General features: G+C 41.0%; 1 protein-coding gene across 3 annotated transcripts in view; it reads left to right on the top strand.

Moving 5' to 3' along the window:
• Positions 1-20,924, top strand: part of nadka (NAD kinase a) — a 112,026-nt gene that overhangs the window by 70,012 nt on the left and 21,090 nt on the right. Inside the window, exons 1-5 of one of the 3 annotated variants that reach the window (XM_060931623.1) lie at positions 7,947-8,159; positions 10,131-10,260; positions 10,485-10,593; positions 10,685-10,770; positions 16,975-17,077. In XM_060931623.1, coding sequence (XP_060787606.1) covers positions 8,119-8,159; positions 10,131-10,260; positions 10,485-10,593; positions 10,685-10,770; positions 16,975-17,077 — 469 coding nt within the window. In that variant the 5' untranslated portion in view covers positions 7,947-8,118. Of the gene's footprint in view, positions 1-7,946; positions 8,160-10,130; positions 10,261-10,484; positions 10,594-10,684; positions 10,771-16,974; positions 17,078-20,924 lie in introns of those variants that run through there. The other 2 variants (XM_060931622.1, XM_060931621.1) reach the window with 2 other exon arrangements.

The following is a 20,924-nucleotide window of genomic DNA, read 5'->3' as shown; positions in this document are numbered from 1 at the left end:
TAAATCCCAGAAATGTGATAAAAGATTATCAATTAATCAGCATTATCAATTTGGCTTTTGAAAAGCCAGACAGTACACACACACATAACGTGTGCTTTAAGAGTACAATTTATTGCTTCTAAAGTATTTCTCATAATGCAATACTGTTTTACTGATTTAAATGACTTTGGCTTGTATTGTGTTTAACAACAGTTGCGACAGTGAAACACTGTTTGACTTGGCAATACAGAATCACGCCAAGGACTTGCTTGGTCTAAGTTGAGTTATGTCGACATTTACAAACGAAAGATTACATTTTGCGATTCGATCCAGCAGCATAGCCTCTGATCATTCGTTTGCGTTGAACAATTGCGCTCATTAAAAATGAATGGCGCAGTCTAAACTGACAAAGTTTTTTGGGTGGGGCTTCTTCAAGCACTGAAGATGATTTAAGGGCTGAAACAGCCACGAGGGAGGCACGCTCAGAGCCCCGACCGTCCCCAAGCACATCGGACAGCGTCAGTAACACGGGGGTCGGTAGTGTGTGTGGGTTTTTTTTTTTTTTTTTAAGTGAAAGAGCCATCAGCCCAACAGGCGACTGAAGGGCTCGCTGTTTCAGGCGGTATGGTGTGTTGAGTCCCCATGGCTAACGCTGTGGCGTTGTTAGGCCCCATCACTCGGGCTATGGCCCCTGGGTATTTTCGCCCTCAAAAAAAGTAAGAGATTAATAGAAAACGGCTGACTTGGATGCCATGTGGGATTTTGAATGTTGTAAGATAATGTAGAATTGGTGTCTTTGTGGTCCTAAAGAACAGATATGTACAGTGGGTATAAGTGTACACACCCTGTTAAAATGGTAGGGTTTTTCTGATTAAAAAAAAAAAAGAGACCTTGATAAATAATTTCAAAACTTTTCCCACCTTTAATGTGACCTATAACCTGTACAATTCAACTGAAAAACAAACAAATCTGTTTGTGGGGGGGCCATAAAAAATAAAAAATAAAATTTACAATAAGCTGGTTGCACAAGTGTGCACACCCTTAAACTAATCCTTTGTTGAAGCACCTTTTGATTGAATTACAGCATTCAGTCTTTTTGGGTCGGAGTCGATCAGCCTGCCACATCTAGACTTGGCGATATTTGCCCACTCTTCCTTGCAGAAGCGCTCCAAATCTGTCAGATTGCGAGAGCATGTCTTGTGCACAGCCCTCTTCAGGTCATCCCACAGAGTTTCAATTGGATTTAGGTCTGGGCTTTGGCTGGGCCGTTCCAAAACTACTACTTTTTTTGGGGGGGCAGTGTTGTGCTGAAAGATGAAATTCATCTTCAGCTTTCTAGCAGACACCTGAAGGTTTTGGGCCAAAATTGACTGGTATTTAGAACTGTTTATAATTCCCTCCACCTTGACTAAAGCCCCTGTTCCAACTGAAGAAAAACAACCCCAAAACATGATGCTGCCACCACCATGCTTCACCGTGGGTATGGTGTTCTTTTGGTGATGTGCAGTGGTGTTTTTGCGCCAAATATACCTTTTGGAATTGTGGCCAAAAAGTTCAACCTTGGTTTCATCAGACCATAACACATTTTCCCACATGCTTTTGGGAGAGTTGATGTATTTATTTATTTTTTTCAAAATTTAGCCAGGCCTGGATGTTTTTCTTTGACCCTACCTTATAGTCCAGACATATGGAGAATACGGGAGATTGTTGTCACATGTAGTACACAACCAGTACTTGCCAGAAATTCCTGCAGCTCCTTCAGTGTTGCTGTAGGCCTCTCGGCAGCCTCCCTGACCACTTTTCGTCTTGTCTTTTCATCGATTTTGGAGAGACGTCCAGTTCTCGGTAATGTCACTGTTGTCGCATGTTTTCTCCACTGTGATGATGATAAGACAGAAACTGAAGTGAACTCCATAAATCAGTTATAAAGATGTTAGAACCTTTGAATGGGTGTTACAGGGCAGGAATTTCACGAGGGCCATGGCCCTCGTGCCCTCTCATTTTGGCCTTGTGCCCTTGGGAAAAAAATATCTGCCGTAAGGCCACAGTGGCCTTGATGCCCTGCGGTTTTGCGGTTTTGTAGTCTGCCTCGTGACTGCCAATAGGCTTTAACATCACCTGCGTCTGTTGAGAAAAAAATACGTCTTTTGATGACATTCTGGATTCTTATTGGGCAACTCATCAATGGTGGATCGGACTCGAGCCTGACATGAACCGCTCCGACACCAATCTATCACCAGCCAACCAGGAGACTTAATCAAACGCATCCCCCGCCCACTTGTGTCTGCGTCCGAGACGTTGAATTTTCACGGAAGGAGGGAAGAAGTTGACTGAGGTAAGACTGTGTGATAAATTAACGAACGAATAAGATAGGAATTTCAACATATAGGGCCTAAGTTTGTTACCGTTAAATAAGCATTGCTTGTACAGTAACGTTATGTCATTACAACATTGGCCCACTTTTAACGTCCCGAGTACCGACTGTAGCCGCTAACATGCTAATTAGCTTACTGTCAAAAGTGCAAAGACCTTAAATTGCTCTGTGTAAATTAGAAAATGGCGCAACTTCCTCTGTAGCCGTCAACTCAACTTGTCTTGAGTTTTGAGCCGATCACAACAGGGCAGCAGTGTGGCCTGAGGTAAAACATGACAGTTTAAGTTTGTTTAAATTACAAAAATGAGTACACCCAATGACTGTCTCATATACTCTCCATATACTCATACTGTTTAAGTAATGCAATAAAACTAATCTTTAAAAGTGTTATTTACTCAAATTGTTTGCATAGAATGAACTTTGGGGTTAACAGTGTAATAGCGTTGCAGTGTTCTGCAAATTTGCGATTTAATATTTCAGATCTTGAGTCATGAAAGTGCTATTTTAAAAAATAAAAGGTCAGAAATGTTTGCTTTGTCGTCTATTTAGTTCATTTTATTTCCTCAATAATTTTCCTTGATTGAGAAATCGGTCTGGGCTCTTATGGGTTAATCAGTAGCCTGCATGCTCGTATATGTTCCATTTACAGTCAAACATTTTGATGGACTCCATGCTCAGTTTTGATCAATCAAAAATCTGCGTAGTAGTACAGTCTGAAGATGCTCTTGCACATTCGGTGTCAATTTAACAAAAATTATGGGAGGATATAGGTTTAAGTTTTACAATTTTTGAAGTGAGTGATGGATTGATAAGTTTCGATGTGTTCAATTAGACTGGGGAACAATTTGAAAAAAATGTTCTGTTGAGTTAGATTTTTATGCTGATTAAAACTAAAATTGGCATGCTGATTCCAAAATTGCAGTCTTTTTTTTTTTTTTTTTCTAGCATGTCAGGGTTTTTTTTCTCCACAGCTTACCCTCCAGATAAGCAAAATTCCACTGTAGTAAGACTATTTGAAGGTTATGAAAGAACGTTATCAGGGTAGATGGGATGTACATATGATGGCTGACTATTGTTAGAGCATCAAACGCGATAGTCCTCAAGTTGAACACTCCAGAAAGAGCTATAAACGTAAATTTTTACCTTAACTACTGGCACGGTGGTGTAATGGTTAGCACGGTTGCCTCACAGCAAGAAGGTTCCGGGTTCGAACCCAGCGGCCGGCGAGGGCCTTTCTGTGTGGAGTTTGCATGTTCTCCCCGTGTCTGCGTGGGTTTCCTCCGGGTGCTCCGGTTTCCCCCACAATCCAAAGACACGCGGTTAGGTTAACATGGGGCGGCCTTGGGCTGAGGTGCCCTTGAGCAAGGTACCTGACCCCTGACTGCTCCCCGGGTGCTCTGGTGTGGCTGCCCACTGCTCTGGGTGTGTGCGTGTGTTCACTGCTTCAGATGGGTTAAATGCAGAGGATGAATTTCACTGTGCTTGAAGTGTGCATGTGACAAATAAAGGTTTCTTCTTCTTGCACACAATTATAATTACAGTAGCCATATCCTTTGTAAAAACATAAGTGTTAAATAAACATTGCAGTCATGCCTGTTTCTTTCATATTTCATTGTATGTCAATATGTATAATTTTTTATAAAACAAGCGCACATCTGTTAAGTACAGTATTTTTCATATTTCTGAAGAAAACGGGGATCCTATAGTTCAAAGACTTGACGTGATGGAGAAAAACTGAGATCAGTTTTGGATTCCGCACCCAAAAATTAGTTAAAAACAGCTGCCAGACCTAACTCAACAAAAATTGTGTTCCCCAGTGTTCTCTTCAGATATAATAGTGTAGGAGATGTTTCTTTACCTGCTTGATAGTTTCGACTGAGACTCCAGTCTTCCTCAGAAGAGTCATTAGTCCTTAAATTAAATTCATTATAGACGTGAACAGGGGTGGCACGGTGGTGTAGTGGTTAGCGCTGTCGCCTCACAGCAAGAAGGTCCTGGGTTCGAGCCCCGGGGCCGGTGAGGGCCTTTCTGTGTGGAGTTTGCATGTTCTCCCCGTGTCCACGTGGGTTTCCTCCGGGTACTCCGGTTTCCCCCACAGTCCAAAGACATGCAGGTTAGGTTAACTGGTGACTCTAAATTGACCGTAGGTGTGAATGTGAGTGTGAATGGTTGTCTGTGTCTATGTGTCAGCCCTGTGATGACCTGGCGACTTGTCCAGGGTGTACCCCGCCTTTCGCCCGTAGTCAGCTGGGATAGGCTCCAGCTTGCCTGCGACCCTGTAGAAGGATAAAGCGGCTAGAGATAATGAGATGAGATGAGATAGATGTGAACATAAAATCGTTTTATTTTATGGCCTTGGTGCCCTGGCTTTTGGCCTTCGTGTCCTCAAAAAATTGACAGCACAAAAGGCCAAGTGGCTTTGCCCCTAAAATGACGAAATTCCAGGCCTGGTGTGTTATCACCTGGGTGTGTTATCACCTGATGAAGACCTACTACGGTCGAAACGTTGTGCATCTATCAATAAAATTCCTGAGAGCAGCAGCGACAGTGTGCGGCTATATTTTTTTCTTTTTAATTGACAGACTTTTTTACCCTGCACCTGTACAAAGTTGGATGTGCATGAACTCTCTACTACAATTGTGTTATAACCTCCCCAACCTATCAATGCTGATCTCCCTTAAAAAAATACAAGCCCCAGGAAAACTGGACCGAGCCCCCGGGCTTTTCAATAGCTAGAATAGAAACACCCTGGGCTAAATCATGTATGATGAAAACCGCTGTGTTTGGTTTGTAAATCGACGGGAAAATCCAATTCCTTCACTACTGGTTGTTCTGAGATTCTTCTCGACTCGTTTTGTGTTGAAGTAAAGGCTAAAGGGAGTCCTCATACCTCTTTTGAATAATTCGCTGCTAAAATAACCTTCAGTAAACTCAGACTAAAGAGGTTTATTTTCGCTTGATGGTGCACAGGCTGCCCAAAATCAAGTCTTTCTTATCAGAGGCTGGAGTGGAGCGCAAGTGGTTTTTATGTAATGGAGAGGCCTAGCTGTATCTGTACAAATATTTGAATTGTGCCAGTTTGGTCGGTATAAACCTGTATTAAGTTCACTGAGTCAGTGATGAAGAAAAAAAAAATACAGACTAAGAAAGAGTGAAGAATACTGATTTGACTTTGTCTCAAGGAAAAAAAGCAGAGAATGTTTTTCACAACCCGGGGGAACGCTGTGTGATGAAGGTTAACCAGTTTAGTCCTGATACGAGTCTTCATATTCTCATCTCATCTCATTATCTGTAGCCGCTTTATCCTGTTCTACAGGGTCGCAGGCAAGCTGGAGCCTATCCCAGCTGACTATGGGCGAAAGGCGGGGTACACCCTGGACAAGTCGCCAGGTCATCACAGGGCTGACACATAGACACAGACAACCATTCACACTCACATTCACACCTACGGTCAATTTAGAGTCACCAGTTAACCTAACCTGCATGTCTTTGGACTGTGGGGGAAACCGGAGCACCCGGAGGAAACCCACGCGGACACGGGGAGAACATGCAAACTCCGCACAGAAAGGCCCTCGCCGGCCATGGGGCTCGAACCCGGACCTTCTTGCTGTGAGGCGACAGCGCTAACCACTACACCACCGTGCTGCCAGTCTTCATATTGATTTTGACATTTTTATTCAATCGGTTTCATACATGGAACTCCATGAGATACTCACTGAGCATTTCGTGAAAAGATGCCATCTTTTAATGAAACTGCTTGCCTACCTCCTTTGACTATGTTAATTATAACATAGGAAATTTGGGGGGGGGGTATAATTTCATGTGGGTTTGGGGTTTGTTTTTGCCGGAAGTGGCTACTCCCAGTTTGACACACAACAATACCTAGTTATGCTTTCACTGTGCTTCTTGAATAGCTTTACAGTACCAGTCAAACACCTTCTTCTAATTCAATAGATTTTCTTTGTTCATTAAATAAGTCACTTCTTCATGTCTTAAAGTAATGACAGATGTCGTTTCTCTTTACTTAGTTGAGCGGTTCTTGACAATATGGATTACTACAGTTGTGGAATAGGGCTATTTAGTCTTTGATCTCAAACGCATTAAGAAGGCAAGAAATTGCACTGATTTACCTTTTGACGAGGCACACCTTTTTAACTGAAAAGCATTCCAGGTGACTACCTCATGAAGCTGGTTAAGATAATGCCAATAGTGTGCAAAGCGTCATCAAGGTGAACACTGGCTACTCTGAGAAATCTGAAACGTATTTTCTTTTTATTACCACCTCGCCCGGGACGGATTTTTGTTTTTTGTTAACGATATTACGGGAAAACAGCTGGCTCAAGCTTGATGAAACTTTCAGGATAGATGGGCTCAAATAGAACCGCCAACATTCCGAGGGTCATCCAATCGAGGTCACCAAAAAGGTCAAAATCGTTTTTGTTATGGCTACTGCCTCATATAGAGGCGCTAACCACTACGTCATCATGCTGTAAGAGTGTAACAGTCGCGCATTGTGCATGTACATAGACGTGTTCTGATTAAAATGGCCAGTGAGTGTATACAATTCGGTTCACCATTCGAAATTTTTTTTTTTTTTTTTAAAGATTTTTTTTGGGCTTTTTTCACCTTTATTGGATAGGACAGTGTAGAGACAGGAAATGAGCGGGAGAGAGAGACTGGGAGGGATCGGGAAATGACCTCGGGCCGGAATCGAACCCGGGTCCCCGGATTTATGGTATGGCGCCTTATCCACCTGAGCCACGACACCCCCCACCATTCGAAATTAATGGACTAGACTAAAGAAATCGCTTTCGGACATGTTTGTGTATTACAGAGGGAAAGTGCGTTCCACTGAGCTCTAGCGCCGGGCCATTTCTGGGAAATAAGAGTTTCGGTCATTGCGACAGCGTGTGTATGTCAGCCTCGGCTCGGAGGTTTCAGTTTTGAAAACTAAGAGGCAAGAGTAGAATAATATAAAGTACAGACACTTGGTATATTTTACTTCTGTGATTTTTTTTTTTAAATTGTTTATTTTTGGGGGTTACTGCCTCATAGTGTGTGCGTGTGGGTGTTTACCACAATTCCATAAATGTTCCAGATGTTATTTCATAGGTGTGATGTCTTCGGTATTGTTCTACAATGCAGAAAGTAGTCAAAATCCAGAAAAACCTATGAATGAGTAGGTGTGTCCAAACTTTTGACTGGTGCTGTATTTATCCAGCATGGGGTCAAGGTCGGTGTCCAATTTAAAATAGACGCTCTTGTTTATAGATAGTTAATCTGCTGTGGACTCTGAACCATCTCTCGCTTCCTTTCAGTCTTTTTTTTTAAAACGTCCTCCATTTCCCATTATATTAAAAGAAATTTCAGTCATATTTTTATGAAGAAGTTTTGCTTATAGAGTCATAATGTGAAAACAGGCAGATTAAATTATGCAATTTTGGGGAAGGACTGCCTGAAGGGAAAAATCCTGTGTAATCTAGCCAATCCCGGAGAGGCTGGCTTTGTGTGTGCGAAGCACATGTCGTGTGGGCGGGGTTCAAATGGCGTGGTCGGGAGAGAGGTTTGTTTATAACGTCAGAGGCTTCCTCTAATCACTCTAGATGGCAATCAGGGATGAAAGCAGAGACGTTCCACCTGCTTTTGTGCAAGTATAAATGGAAGAGATGGTGAACGCTTCCAAATGATGAGAAGTGCAGGTGCTTATTAGAAACTTGGGGGGGGGGGGAATTATTGCTGTTTCCTGCGACGGAGTGCTACATTACATGCTGGAAACCATGAAGTTCAAGACGTGCATGTGGAATGGGTAAGATATCTGGTCAACTCTCTCTCTCTCTCTCTCTCTCTCTCTCTCTCTCTCTCTCTCTCTCTCTCTATATATATATATATATATATATATATATATATATATATATATATATATATATATATATATATATATATATATATATATATATATGAGGAAGTTAGTGCTGCAGCCTAGTTTTGACTGTTTGTTTGTTTGTTTGTTTGTTTGTTTGTTTGTTTGTTTGTTTGTTTAACAAACTGTCCAAAAAAACCACCAAGGCAGATTTCCCATGGTATAGAAAAGTATCGTTTCAGATTTTGGTCCTCTGCAATGCTGTTCTCTGATACACATGTCTAATAGACAAGGTTTAGTCTCCATGTGAAGACAAGACGACTGCGGAAGAAAACCAGCAGCTGTTCAAGTTCTATATAAATAATAAATAAAATGTTACTAAACGATCGCTCTGTAGGTGCAGTGCTTCGTGTGAGAGAGCTTAGTGCTGATTTAGGGTTATGTAATGTTGAGGTCTGCCTCTTTTGCCTGCGTTTCTCTGCTGAGCTGCTCATGCAGTCACTAAACCACCGTGCCCACTATAATGAAGTGTGTTTGTTTAGCAGCTCTGCAGATCATATGTAGCGCTTTTTCTCCAAAAGTGCATACGTTTCAGGCCTAGAAATTCGTAGATTTTTTTTTTCACTAGCCAGCCGGACTAGTGACCTTCCAAAGTCAACAGAAAATCAACTCGCCAAAATTTGTTCATGTATGATTTTTACTTCTGTCCAAAATAACACAAGAGAGTAGTTCCCATTGTTCATGACTAATGTGCATTTATTTCAAGACCCGAGTATTTTGATACTGTTGTTAAATACGTAAATGAGAACAACACAGAGCACCATAATATAATATCAACAAATAATAATATCTTGGAAAACTTGGCAACTTGGTGTACGAGTATTGAAAACAAATATACTTACTATCATGACTATAGCACCCAAAATATGTCCAACATGCTTTCTGTATTTAACCATTTGTGAGAGAGAAAGCATTAGGAGCTTCATATTGACTAGGAATCAACTTGAAAAAAAATTAATTATTCCATAAAAATCATATCGCAGCCAAGGCCAACCCTGCTCCCACGTTTGCTTATAAGTCCTTTGTCGTTTCTCCTTCTCGTACGCTTTATCGGCTGCCTTTTTCTCCTCTTCAGACCGAGGTCGCTTTGTCCCCGTCTCTGGCGGTTTCTGTACACCTTTCAGAAAATTCCACATCGCAGCGTAGCTTTGGCAGATGTAGATGTAAACAACAACAAAAACACGTGTTTAAATGGGTGATAATGTGGCCACATCTATTGAATTTGATAACGTGATTACCGCGATATTCAGCATGCGCAGTAGTGAAAAAAACAACAGCCTGACTCGTACACAATGTGATTCGGAATTCTTCGGTATTTTCCGTCCTGCTGATAAACACATTGATTGACACGGCACACGCTTAATATGTGGCGGCTTTAGTTGACGGTGTGTCTGAATCTTCGCTTCATATATATATTTTTTATTTTCAACTAGCCAGCCGGGCTGGCTAGTGACAGGAATTACTCGCCAAATGACAAGTCGCCTCGGGCGACCGGACCACCGTGAATTTTGAGCCGTGCGTTTGAATGAATAGAGTCTGTTTAAGGTTACTGCTGAACTCAAGTCCTGAACATGTTCACAGTGGCTTCAAGCAGAGTTTCTCATTTTCTCGATCAGTTTATAGAAATTAAGGTTGGACAAAATAAAGGGATGCGAGGTTCCGGTTTCTTCGAAATCTAATGTGTGGCATGGTTTAGAAATGAAAACAATACCTGAGAAATCATTCCAGTTCTACAGGCTTAAACCTAGTAGAGTATTTACTAGAAGATAGAAAGACAAGGTGCCAAGTTGTGTAATTGGAGCCTGTAACCATCAAGTGTGTGTGTGTGTGTGTGTGTGTGTGTTTGTTTTCTCACAGGCATATCCAAGACCCAGCGAGTCAGAGGTTGACCTGGAACAAGCCACCCAAAAGTGTCCTTGTAATTAAAAAGATTCAGGATGTCAGTCTTCTGCAGCCTTTTAAAGAGCTTTGCATCTTCCTCACAGAGGTCTGAATACTTCCTCACACTCCTCCTCCGTAGATCCGCAAAGCCATCCGTGATTCTGAAAATGCAGTGTGTGAATGTCCTCTAAATTCTATGTTAAGTAAAATAAAGAGCAGCGTAGACCGTACGCCGTTGAAAATATTAATGCCATCATTAGCCATTGGTTAACGACAGGCTTTCATGTGCAACTGAAACTCCTTTGTTGTTCATGTCCTGACGCACCTCAGCAGAAAAAAATGATCGTTTACGTGGAGAGGAAAGTCCTGGAGGACCCCGCCATTGCTAACGACGAGAGCTTCGTGGCCGTGAAAAAGAGTTTCTGCACTTTTCGAGAAGGTACGCCATTGTTGTTCTGAAATCTCCATCCTCACATAAATGTATCAAGAGCGTCAGGGTTAATGTCGCGCCTGACCTGTACTTCTTCCAGATTATGACGACATCTCCAATCGGGTAGACTTCATCATCTGTTTGGGAGGAGATGGAACTTTGCTGTACGCTTCCTCCCTCTTCCAGGTACAGATAAAGGACTTGATTATGAAGCTACAGGAAAAAAAAAAAGCTAGTGTTTATATGTTATGGTAGAAGGATTGCTCAGTTAATCCTTTTGTAGTTTCCGGGAACTTTGCAGGTTCAGATTGAAGATTTTGACGGTAAAGTGTGTGTGTGTGTGTAAGGCTGGACAAATTGCTTCACCATAAAAAAAAAAAATGCATGCGAATATCTTGAATGTGTGCACATTTAACTAATGTATTATGAGGTCATCGTAAAGCAAATCGAATCTTATTCAGCATGCTTTTTGAAGCCTTTACACCTTTTCAGGCTTTTAATTTGTTTGCATTCGAGAAATAAATGCTTTAAAATCTTGCCAGTAGAACAATACTCGTGCGGCGACTACAATTATCGACACCTTAATGATCTTTTGGCCGTTGCAAAAGTTGAAAAGACTTTCAGTACGTAAATTGTGCATGAATAATTTACTCAAACTTCCACTGGGGGGGGAAAAAAAAAAAAAAGAGTTGGTTCCCGATTACTTAGCGTATCAGATCACGTGACACCGTTCCACAATTATCGACATCCAGATGATTATTTATATAAAAAAATAATAATCAGTATGTGCTATTAAGTTAACAAAACATTTAGTTTTTGTTTAAAATTTGTTTTACATAGACTTGTATTTAGTACAAAATATCTTTTTATATAAATATATTGGGGCGGCACAGTGGTGTAGTGGTTAGCGCTGTCGCCTCACAGCAAGAAGGTCCTGGGTTCGAGCCCCGGGGCCGGCGAGGGCCTTTCTGTGCGGAGTTTGCATGTTCTCCCCGTGTCCGCGTGGGTTTCCTCCGGGTGCTCCGGTTTCCCCCACAGTCCAAAGACATGCAGGTTAGGTTAACTGGTGACTCTAAATTGACCGTAGGTGTGAATGTGAGTGTGAATGGTTGTCTGTGTCTATGTGTCAGCCCTGTGATGACCTGGCGACTTGTCCAGGGTGTACCCCGCCTTTCGCCCGTAGTCAGCTGGGATAGGCTCCAGCTTGCCTGCGACCCTGTAGGACAGGATAAAGCGGCTAGAGATGATGAGATGAGATAAATATATCGATGTCGGTGTTTACATAAACGAGGAAGAGATTCTAAAGTTTGTAAACAAATGAACTGATAATGTTTAACCTGTCAATCTTTTTGTTCCACTTTCGAAGTATTTTCGTAGATCACATTTTGTTCATCATTCGTTGTTTGTATTAATTTCTAGTTTTGTAGTTTACCAATAAATGTCAACAGGCAGTTGACACTGTAACCACATGAACATCCAGATCAAAGGTCGCATGTCATTCCTCGAACCAAAATATAAAATGTCTGTTGATGATGTAATATGTGGTAGATATTTATAACAAACTGCAAAAAAAAAAAATTCTGAATGGAATAGAAAAATCTGAATATTTCAAGCATGTCATTTTTTAGAAGCGAGGAATTTAATTCTCGTCTAATTCTATTTATTGCAACAGGATTCCAAATACTCTATAAGCATTCCATTCTGTTATGAATCAGAAAAAAAAATTATAAAATCGCAGCACTATTTATTTATCTCATCTCATCTCATTATCTCTAGCCGCTTTATCCTGTTCTACAGGGTCGCAGGCAAGCTGGAGCCTATCCCAGCTGACTACGGGCGAAAGGCGGGGTACACCCTGGACAAGTCGCCAGGTCATCACAGGGCTGACACATAGACACAGACAACCATTCACACTCACATTCACACCTACGGTCAATTTAGAGTCACCAGTTAACCTAACCTGCATGTCTTTGGACTGTGGGGGAAACCGGAGCACCCGGAGGAAACCCACGCGGACACGGGGAGAACATGCAAACTCCACACAGAAAGGCCCTCGCCGGCCCCAGGGCTCGAACCCAGGACCTTCTTGCTGTGAGGCGACAGCGCTAACCACTACACCACCCTGCCGCCCCCCTATTTATTTATTTATTTATTTATTTATTTATTTTTAAAAGTGCTTCATCTACTTCAAGTGTTACACAAAGATCAATCCATAACTGTTGTAAATGTCTCTTAATTCCACAGCGTGTCGATAATGGTGGACACCAGTGAAAGTGATTGCTATTATCGACACCTCACGTGATTCTCAAACGCGCGTTTAGATACAAAATGGCGGCTGTCAAATGAAAAAGTAAGAAAAACAGTAGGTTTCGACAAAGATATCATGAAATATTGGTGAATTTGAGAAGTAAAAACATGTCCGTGATCTTTCCACCATGCTCACCTGCGATGATGTCCGGCTTTTCCTCAACTTGCTGATGAGGCTTAAAAAAAAAAATTCCACCTCAGGTAACGAGCTGTGTCATCAAAGGGTGGGGGGGGGTCTTCCGGTTGATTAATTAAACAATGATGACTGTTGTAACTGAAACTCACCTTTGTAAAAAAAAATTATTTATTTGTAAATTTGAAAAGGTGTCTAATTATGGGCTGTTGATATTTGTAGTTGCCGCTCCTATTTAACCTTGAAATTGGTAAAAAGGGAAAAAAAAATCTACAAATAGGGTTTTAATAGTCAGATATTTAGTTGATTGGAATGAATGAATGAATGAATGAATTAGATTATGTTCAAGATATTGTCACACGTTGTTATGATGTGTGGGGTTTTTCCCCCCCACTTCCCTTCTTTTTCCCTCAGATAAGCAGAATCTTCCGATCTTTATTACTGGTCTTGTAATACAGTCGTAGGCTGTCAGTGTAGGGATTCACCCTCCTTTTTTGTTCGTTAGCCAGAGGACAGTTGATTTTGTCTTTTTTGCAACCAGTAACACTTCCTCATTTTATGCACACTTTTTTTTTTTTTTTTTTTTGCAAAACCTCGATGCTCTCCAGCTGCTTGTTGTATTCCTAAGTGCTGTTCCTTGAAGGCTTGTGAAACTGCTCTGGAGAGAGGGCTGGGTGATACGACACAAATATCATATTGCGATATTTGAATGATGCACAATATGTATTATGATGTATAATTTAGCTCAAAAGCTGCTGGCAGAAGAGAAGTGCTGGATTAAGATGGTAAAATTTAGTAACTGCTAAACAGTAGTGGCTTACACTAAAGGGGAGGAGTCTCGCAAATTCAGAATGGAATATCTCATCTCATTATCTGTAGCCGCTTTATCCTGTTCTACAGGGTCGCAGGTAAGCTGGAGCCTATCCCAGCTGACTACGGGCGAAAGGCGGGGTACACCCTGGACAAGTCGCCAGGTCATCACAGGGCTGCACATAGACACAGACAACCATTCACACTCACATTCACACCTACGGTCAATTTAGAGTCACCAGTTAACCTAACCTGCATGTCTTTGGACTGTGGGGGAAACCGGAGCACCCGGAGGAAACCCACGCGGACACGGGGAGAACATGCAAACTCCACACAGAAAGGCCCTCGCCGGCCACGGGGCTCGAACCCGGACCTTCTTGCTGTGAGGCGACAGCGCTAACCACTACACCACCGTGCCACCAGAATGGAATATCAGTTTAAAAAAAAAATCAAATGTCAATTGGTTTCTGTTTAGTTCCAGATTAAGTTTGTAATAATGAAAAAAGTTACAGTAAATATAAACATTTCATGATACCATTGATATCTCAGAAGTGTATGGGTAGTATCTCACTGGGCTGTGACAGCCCGCGACTAGTTGGAGACACAACAATTGCGATAAAATATATGCGAATTAACGACAATTTTCACTTGGAATCGCACTAAATTGATATTCGCATATTTTACCGCAGCCCGGCTTTCCCTCGGCAGGCAGGGAAGTAGAGGAAGCCTCACGGAAACTGACTTGAGAAGGTTTCGCGACGGCTTTGCGACACCAGCGACGCATTTGCGGCTATTTTGAGAGAGTTTGTCGCACGAATTTTTTGAACATGTTCAAAATTTCAGCGACGAAGGAGCGACACTTTGCGACTTGCGCGAGGAAATTGAGAAGCCCCGCGAATGTTTCAAGACACTTTTGAAACTCTCTCGCGAATGACGTTCGCAATTTGTCGCAAGCTGTCGCAGCCCAGTGAGCTACTGGCTTATTTAACAAGCGTTATTCCACGAAATCGAGTCGTACACGAGCTGATGGCTATAAGCCATGTATGACGAGATTTGAGTGGAATAACTGGTTTATTCAATCCATGTTCACTGGCTTTTGAGAAATGGAGCGTTTTTATTTTTTGCATATTCGATAAATAAAAACTTGATACAAAACATCCGACAAAATCATTTCTGTTGAGATTGTAAACAAAGCGGCAAAATGACAGGAGCAGTTTGTGACACATGCTCGAATAATAATAATTCTTGAAAAATACAAAATACATTCTTGCCATCAAATACTTTTATTCCATATTTTGTTGTATTTTTGGGGGGTTTTAGTTCGTCCTTTGTTGGTTCAGCAACACGCTTCGCCATTTTCTTCTTGTTCTTTAGGGTTTTTTTTTTTTGGTGGTTGGCAAACTAACGTAAAGGTGCATTACCGCCACCAACTGGGCTGGAGTGTGGAACAGGAGATATGGGGGGAACTATATTCTTTCGGCTATTTTGGTTTCTTTTAAATACTTGATAACCAAGTGACGTATCTGACTTGATGCGTGCCGCCATTTTGTTTTTCTCTACTCACGGTATATGAGCTGATAGCCTAGTAGTAGAGTAACCAAACAGAGTGCGCAGTTGCTCATGTCCAGTGAATGTGGATAGAATAATAGGAGGGTTTTTTATTTTTTATTTTTTTTAAATATTGATATCTTGTAGGGCTGTGCGATATGGGGGGAAAAATGAATATCCCGATACATTTTCTCCATTTCACGATATACGATATACATCTCGATATATTGAAATCTCCTCTAAAGGACCCCATGAAATCTAACTTTTACTCTTTACTGTTTTCACTACAACCCCTGCAGATTAAATAACATTCTTGGTTAACTTTACAGGTGGTTTTCAACAACACATTTTAAATTGTCATGTTCGTGATTAATCACAATTGAATTGAAATAAGACTATTTTTATTCAACAAAGACGTGGCACAAACTGCAAAAACAGTCTTGAAAATTGCAACAAAGGGGCAACACAATACAGAGCTGCTCAGAGCTCAAACCAATAAAGTGCAAACTCAACACTGAGAAAGACATTTAGCCTAAATAAGAAAAGTGCTCATTCATTAAATTATTTTTAAAAAATAGATCTCCAAGCTATTAACTTGACTACTGAGAACCACTGGAACATTCACAATAGAGAGAGAGATTGAGGGAGAGAAGAGAGAGATCTGCAAAACATAATTTTTCTCTTTGCACACTTTTGAACTGAATGTTTTCTGGCTCTGCCTCTCAGATGTGTAGAATTCCGGCTGCTGCCTTTCGTGATGGCAGGTTTTTTTTGCACACTTTACAAACTGGCATTTGCTGCTCCACGTCCTCCTCGCGATATCCAAAAAAATGCCAGACGACTGACCCCTTACTAGTTCTTTTAGGAACCAATTCGTCCGCTTCCATTTTTAATTTGTCGCTGAAATTGACAGAGCTTACACGGTAGCCTATGCAAAATCAGCGATTGCACGAACTGAGTCAGCGCTGTAAACCGAAACTAGGAAATCTTCCCGCCGGCAGTGTTGCCAGATACTGCTGACATTTTCCAGCCCAAAATATGTTCAAAACTGCCAAAACGCACTTAAAACCGCCCAATCTGGCAACACAACCGAAACTAGAAAATCTTCCCAGAAGTTCCTTTCAGCACCGAGATGTCGCCCGGGATTGGTTGGCGAGTGCGTGACGTTATTGTTTTCTTTACTCTTAGGCAGCCTCTCACGTTACTGCCTGAGGGACAGAGAGATGTTTTAAACAAACACGAAATGAACGCAAGTCGGAAGATGACCATAAAATACTCGATAGTTACGATATAATAATTTTATGTATCGCGCACAGAATTTTCGGCGATATATCGAGTATATTCGATATATCGCACAGCCCTAATATCTTGTCGTCATATCCGGCTCTATATGTACAGCCAAGGTCAGAAGGAGGGTACACGTATTATGGTCTGGTGCCTTGGCCATTTTCATTGGCACTCTCCATACAGATTTGCTGCTGAATTTATTGTACCTCCATCAGTACTATGGAAAGAAATGCTACAGGACAAACTCTGAACAATGTCTAGCTTCACCAACATTTGCATTACTGTGTGATTTTTGTGTGTTCTAGGAGAGCGTACCTCCAGTTATGCCCTTCCATTTAGGCTCACTGGGCTTTCTGACACCTTTTAACTTCGACACCTACCAATCTCAGGTTACACAGGTTATTGAAGGTGAGTGTACCGGGCTTTCCACTGACTCTGTCACAGGAATTTACTTTATCTTTCCCCCTTTTTACATACTTTGCTTCCTTTTGTTTTGTTTGTTTTTTCCAGTCCAGGAAGCTTTTGTCCTTTTGCAAGCTTCTTTCCCATCAGCCAAACCCTGAAGTTGTACACTCAGGATTCCTCAGTTATAGTGCCCTTTTCTTAGAGGAGTATAACCTGTGTATTATAACACAATCAGAGAGAAAATGACATTGGGATCAAAAGCACTCATCACCCGGCTGCTGCTTTAGGTTTATGGCAGGCTTGTATTACTCGAGTTCAGGACTCGTGCCCTAATTTTAAGGACTCGTGACTCGACTCGGACTCGTGCATTAACTGCATTCGGACTCATAAACTAGAGACGAGGACTCGGATTTTTTCTTTATATTTTGTAACACGCCATATTAATTTGCCGTAAGATATATATATATCTGTATTAATTCTTGTACTAATTTCGTGCAAGGGTGTCACACCTGCATGCGTTGGTGCATGCATCAGATAGACTCTTGGGCACGCTCTGGACAGCAAGCGCCAAGCAGACTCTCGCACGTGCACCATAAATGACTCGCACCTGCACAGGATTAAGGCACAATTAGCACGCCTTATATAAAAAAACTGTGAAAACACACTTACTTTGCAAAGTATTGAGTTGCACTGTTGACACATTACCGAGCCTTATTTCCTTGTTTCCTGGATATTTCCTGGAAATATTCCTGAGCCCATTTTGTTATTTCCAATACAGAAGCATGCCTGTATGTGATGCAGTGCCGTCTAAGGGCCCTAAGATCACAGGCACCCGGTATGGTTTTCCGGCCTTGACCCTTACGCACAGAGATTCTTCCAGATTCTCTGAATCTTTTGATGATATTATGCACTGTAGATGATATGTTCAAACTCTTTGCAATTTTACACTGTCGAACTCCTTTCTGATATTGCTCCACTATTTGTCGGCGCAGAATTAGGGGGATTGGTGATCCTCTTCCCATCTTTACTTCTGAGAGCTGCTGCCACTCCAAGATGCTCTTTTTATACCCAGTCATGTTAATGACCTATTGCCAATTGACCTAATGAGTTGCAATTTGGTCCTCCAGCTGTTCCTTTTTTGTACCTTTAACTTTTCCAGCCTCTTATTGCCCCTGTCCCAACTTTTTTGAGATGTGTTGCTGTCATGAAATTTCAAATGAGCCAATATTTGGCATGAAATTTCAAAATGTCTCACTTTCGACATTTGATATGTTGTCTATGTTCTATTGTGAATACAATATCAGTTTTTGAGATTTGTAAATTATTGCATTCTGTTTTTATTTACAATTTGTACTTTGTCCCAACTTTTTTGGAATCGGGCTTGTACTAATAAACACACCTTCTGCACTTACATCCATCTCCCAACCATCTCTGACAGTATACTTGGCACTCCCTGACAAAGAGAAGCACATTCACCTGTTCATACCGTACGGTACGTCATATTCAGGAACAAACTAACGTTAATGGCGTTAAAACAGCCACCGTCAAATGGTGTGGTTGGAGTCTTGTTCTTGGACTCGACTCAGTTTTTTTTAATGACTTGGACTTGACTCGGACTTGAACACCGGGGACTTGAGACTGGACTCAGACTTTAGGTTTAGTGGCTTCAATACAACACTGATTTATGGAAGCATTATAGTAAAAACTATCCTGAACTTATCTATTATTGGGAAACATCTGCCTGTTTCAAACCAAAGGCGAGTGTTTGACCGGGGTTATTTGAGCAATGATCAACCCTTCTTTTGTCAAGGGTTGTTTTACAATCAGGGTACAAAGTTTGTGTCACAGGGGTCCAAAATTCAAATTGATTCAAACTGGTTCTTGTACCGGTTTTTAAGTGAAGGACAAGTTAAAGAACAGATTTCAGGTAATTTTTTGACATGTGTATGGTAGTTTTGTGTAATCTGCTATAAGATAAAGAAGATTAAGTGGAGCTTTAAGCAGGGCTGGGAGAAACAAATGAAGTGATTCTCGGAGAGGACATTTTTTTTTTTTTTTTTGACAATTCAGAATCCACTACTTCCATAGTGTTTTTAAATATAAGGCTGTAAGCTTTGTGTTAGTTGTCTCTAATATTTATGTCCCAATATCTTGACCACATTTTAGGATGAAAATAATCATTTTAGATATGTTATTTTATATTGAAAAATTAGCTGTCTCGGAGAGGACTTTTTTTTGACACAATTACATACTAATTTGATCAAAATAGTCTGAAAACTTACTTGCATTCAACATTAAAACTTAACTATGTTTCCAATGATATGGAACCAAATATGTGTTTTATGGTATAAAGAATGATTTAACCCTTTGATGCAAAACATATGCACACCCCTTCTAATGCACAACATGGGTCAAAAATGACCCGCATTCATTTTCCAGGTTATTTCATGCTGACTGAGTTTTTCTTTGCTCTATCTTTTGAAATCAGTTTATTTTATGATTGAATATTCCAAGTATTCTTTAAATATTTTGTTTTTAATTACCACAAATCATTAATTTAATTTATCTTTCCTACTTTATGAACAAAAATACTTTTTATATTACTACACATGGGTCATCCAAGTGTGATTTAAAATTAAATGTCTTAATACTATAATAATAATTTGTTTCAAGTAATTACTTTAGCAGTGAATGGGGCCAGTTATTTATTTATTAACTATGTCGTTAGCTAAGCCAACTACAATAAAATTAGCTAAATAAAGTAGAATATGTCAACAGCTCGGTAGCTAATAGTAATTACTCGTCAGAAAGTTACAAGTAATCTACTCACTCTCAAGGTAACCTAAACATCTCATCATCTGTAGCCGCTTTATCCTGTTCTACAGGGTCGCAGGCAAGCTGGAACCTATCCCAGCTGACTACGGGTGAAAGGCGGGGTACACCCTGGACAAGTCGCCAGGTCATCACAGGGCTGACACAGAGACACAGACAACCATTCACACCTACGGTCAATTTAGAGTCACCAGTTAACCTAACCTGCATGTCTTTGGACTGTGGGGGAAACCGGAGCACCCGGAGGAAACCCACGCGGACACGGGGAGAACATGCAAACTCCGCACAGAAAGGCCCTCGCCAGCCACGGGGCTCGAACCCAGGACCTTCTTGCTGTGAGGCGACAGCGCTAACCACTACACCACCGTGCCGCCTAACCTAAACATAATCCATTTTTTTCTAAGGTAACGTTAGAACAATTGAAAAACATTACTTGCATGTATTAGATGGGCAAAGGGCGCTGTGCTGAGCTGTGAAATGTCTGACACAAGCACAATTCACAGTTCCCACCAAACGCTGTAGTAAATGCATGCGGGTCGTTTCTGACCCATGTGTGTAAACTTGATGTAGAATTACAAAAGCTGTGCTTGTTCATAACTTAAGAAAGGAAAAATAAAAATGATGATTTGTGCTAAACAAAAACAAGATATTTACTGCAATTTGGAAAAGTAAATGACAAAATGAATTTATTTCAAAAGTATATCATAGAAACACTCAGCCATACATGAAATAACCTGGAAAATGAACGCAGGTCGACCCATGTTGTGCATTAGAAGGGTAGTGATACAAAAAGGGTTTTTATTCAAAAAGTAAGAAAGGAAAAAATAAAATAAGGATGTATGATGATCAAAAACAAGTTAATTGAGGAATACCTTGAATACTGAATGATGGAATTAATTTATTGCAAAGATATAGAAGATAAAAACTCAGCCGGGCCACTTTTGACCCATGTTTTGCATCAAAGGGTTAAGTGCATCCCTTTTGGAGCTATCTGTGGTCAAAAAAGCACTTTTTCTAA

The sequence above is a fragment of the Neoarius graeffei genome, chromosome 10 (genome assembly GCF_027579695.1).
Source record: "Neoarius graeffei isolate fNeoGra1 chromosome 10, fNeoGra1.pri, whole genome shotgun sequence".
Taxonomy (NCBI): domain Eukaryota; kingdom Metazoa; phylum Chordata; class Actinopteri; order Siluriformes; family Ariidae; genus Neoarius; species Neoarius graeffei.
Note: the sequence above shows the minus strand (reverse complement) of the source record. Positions and strands in the feature narration are given on the sequence as shown.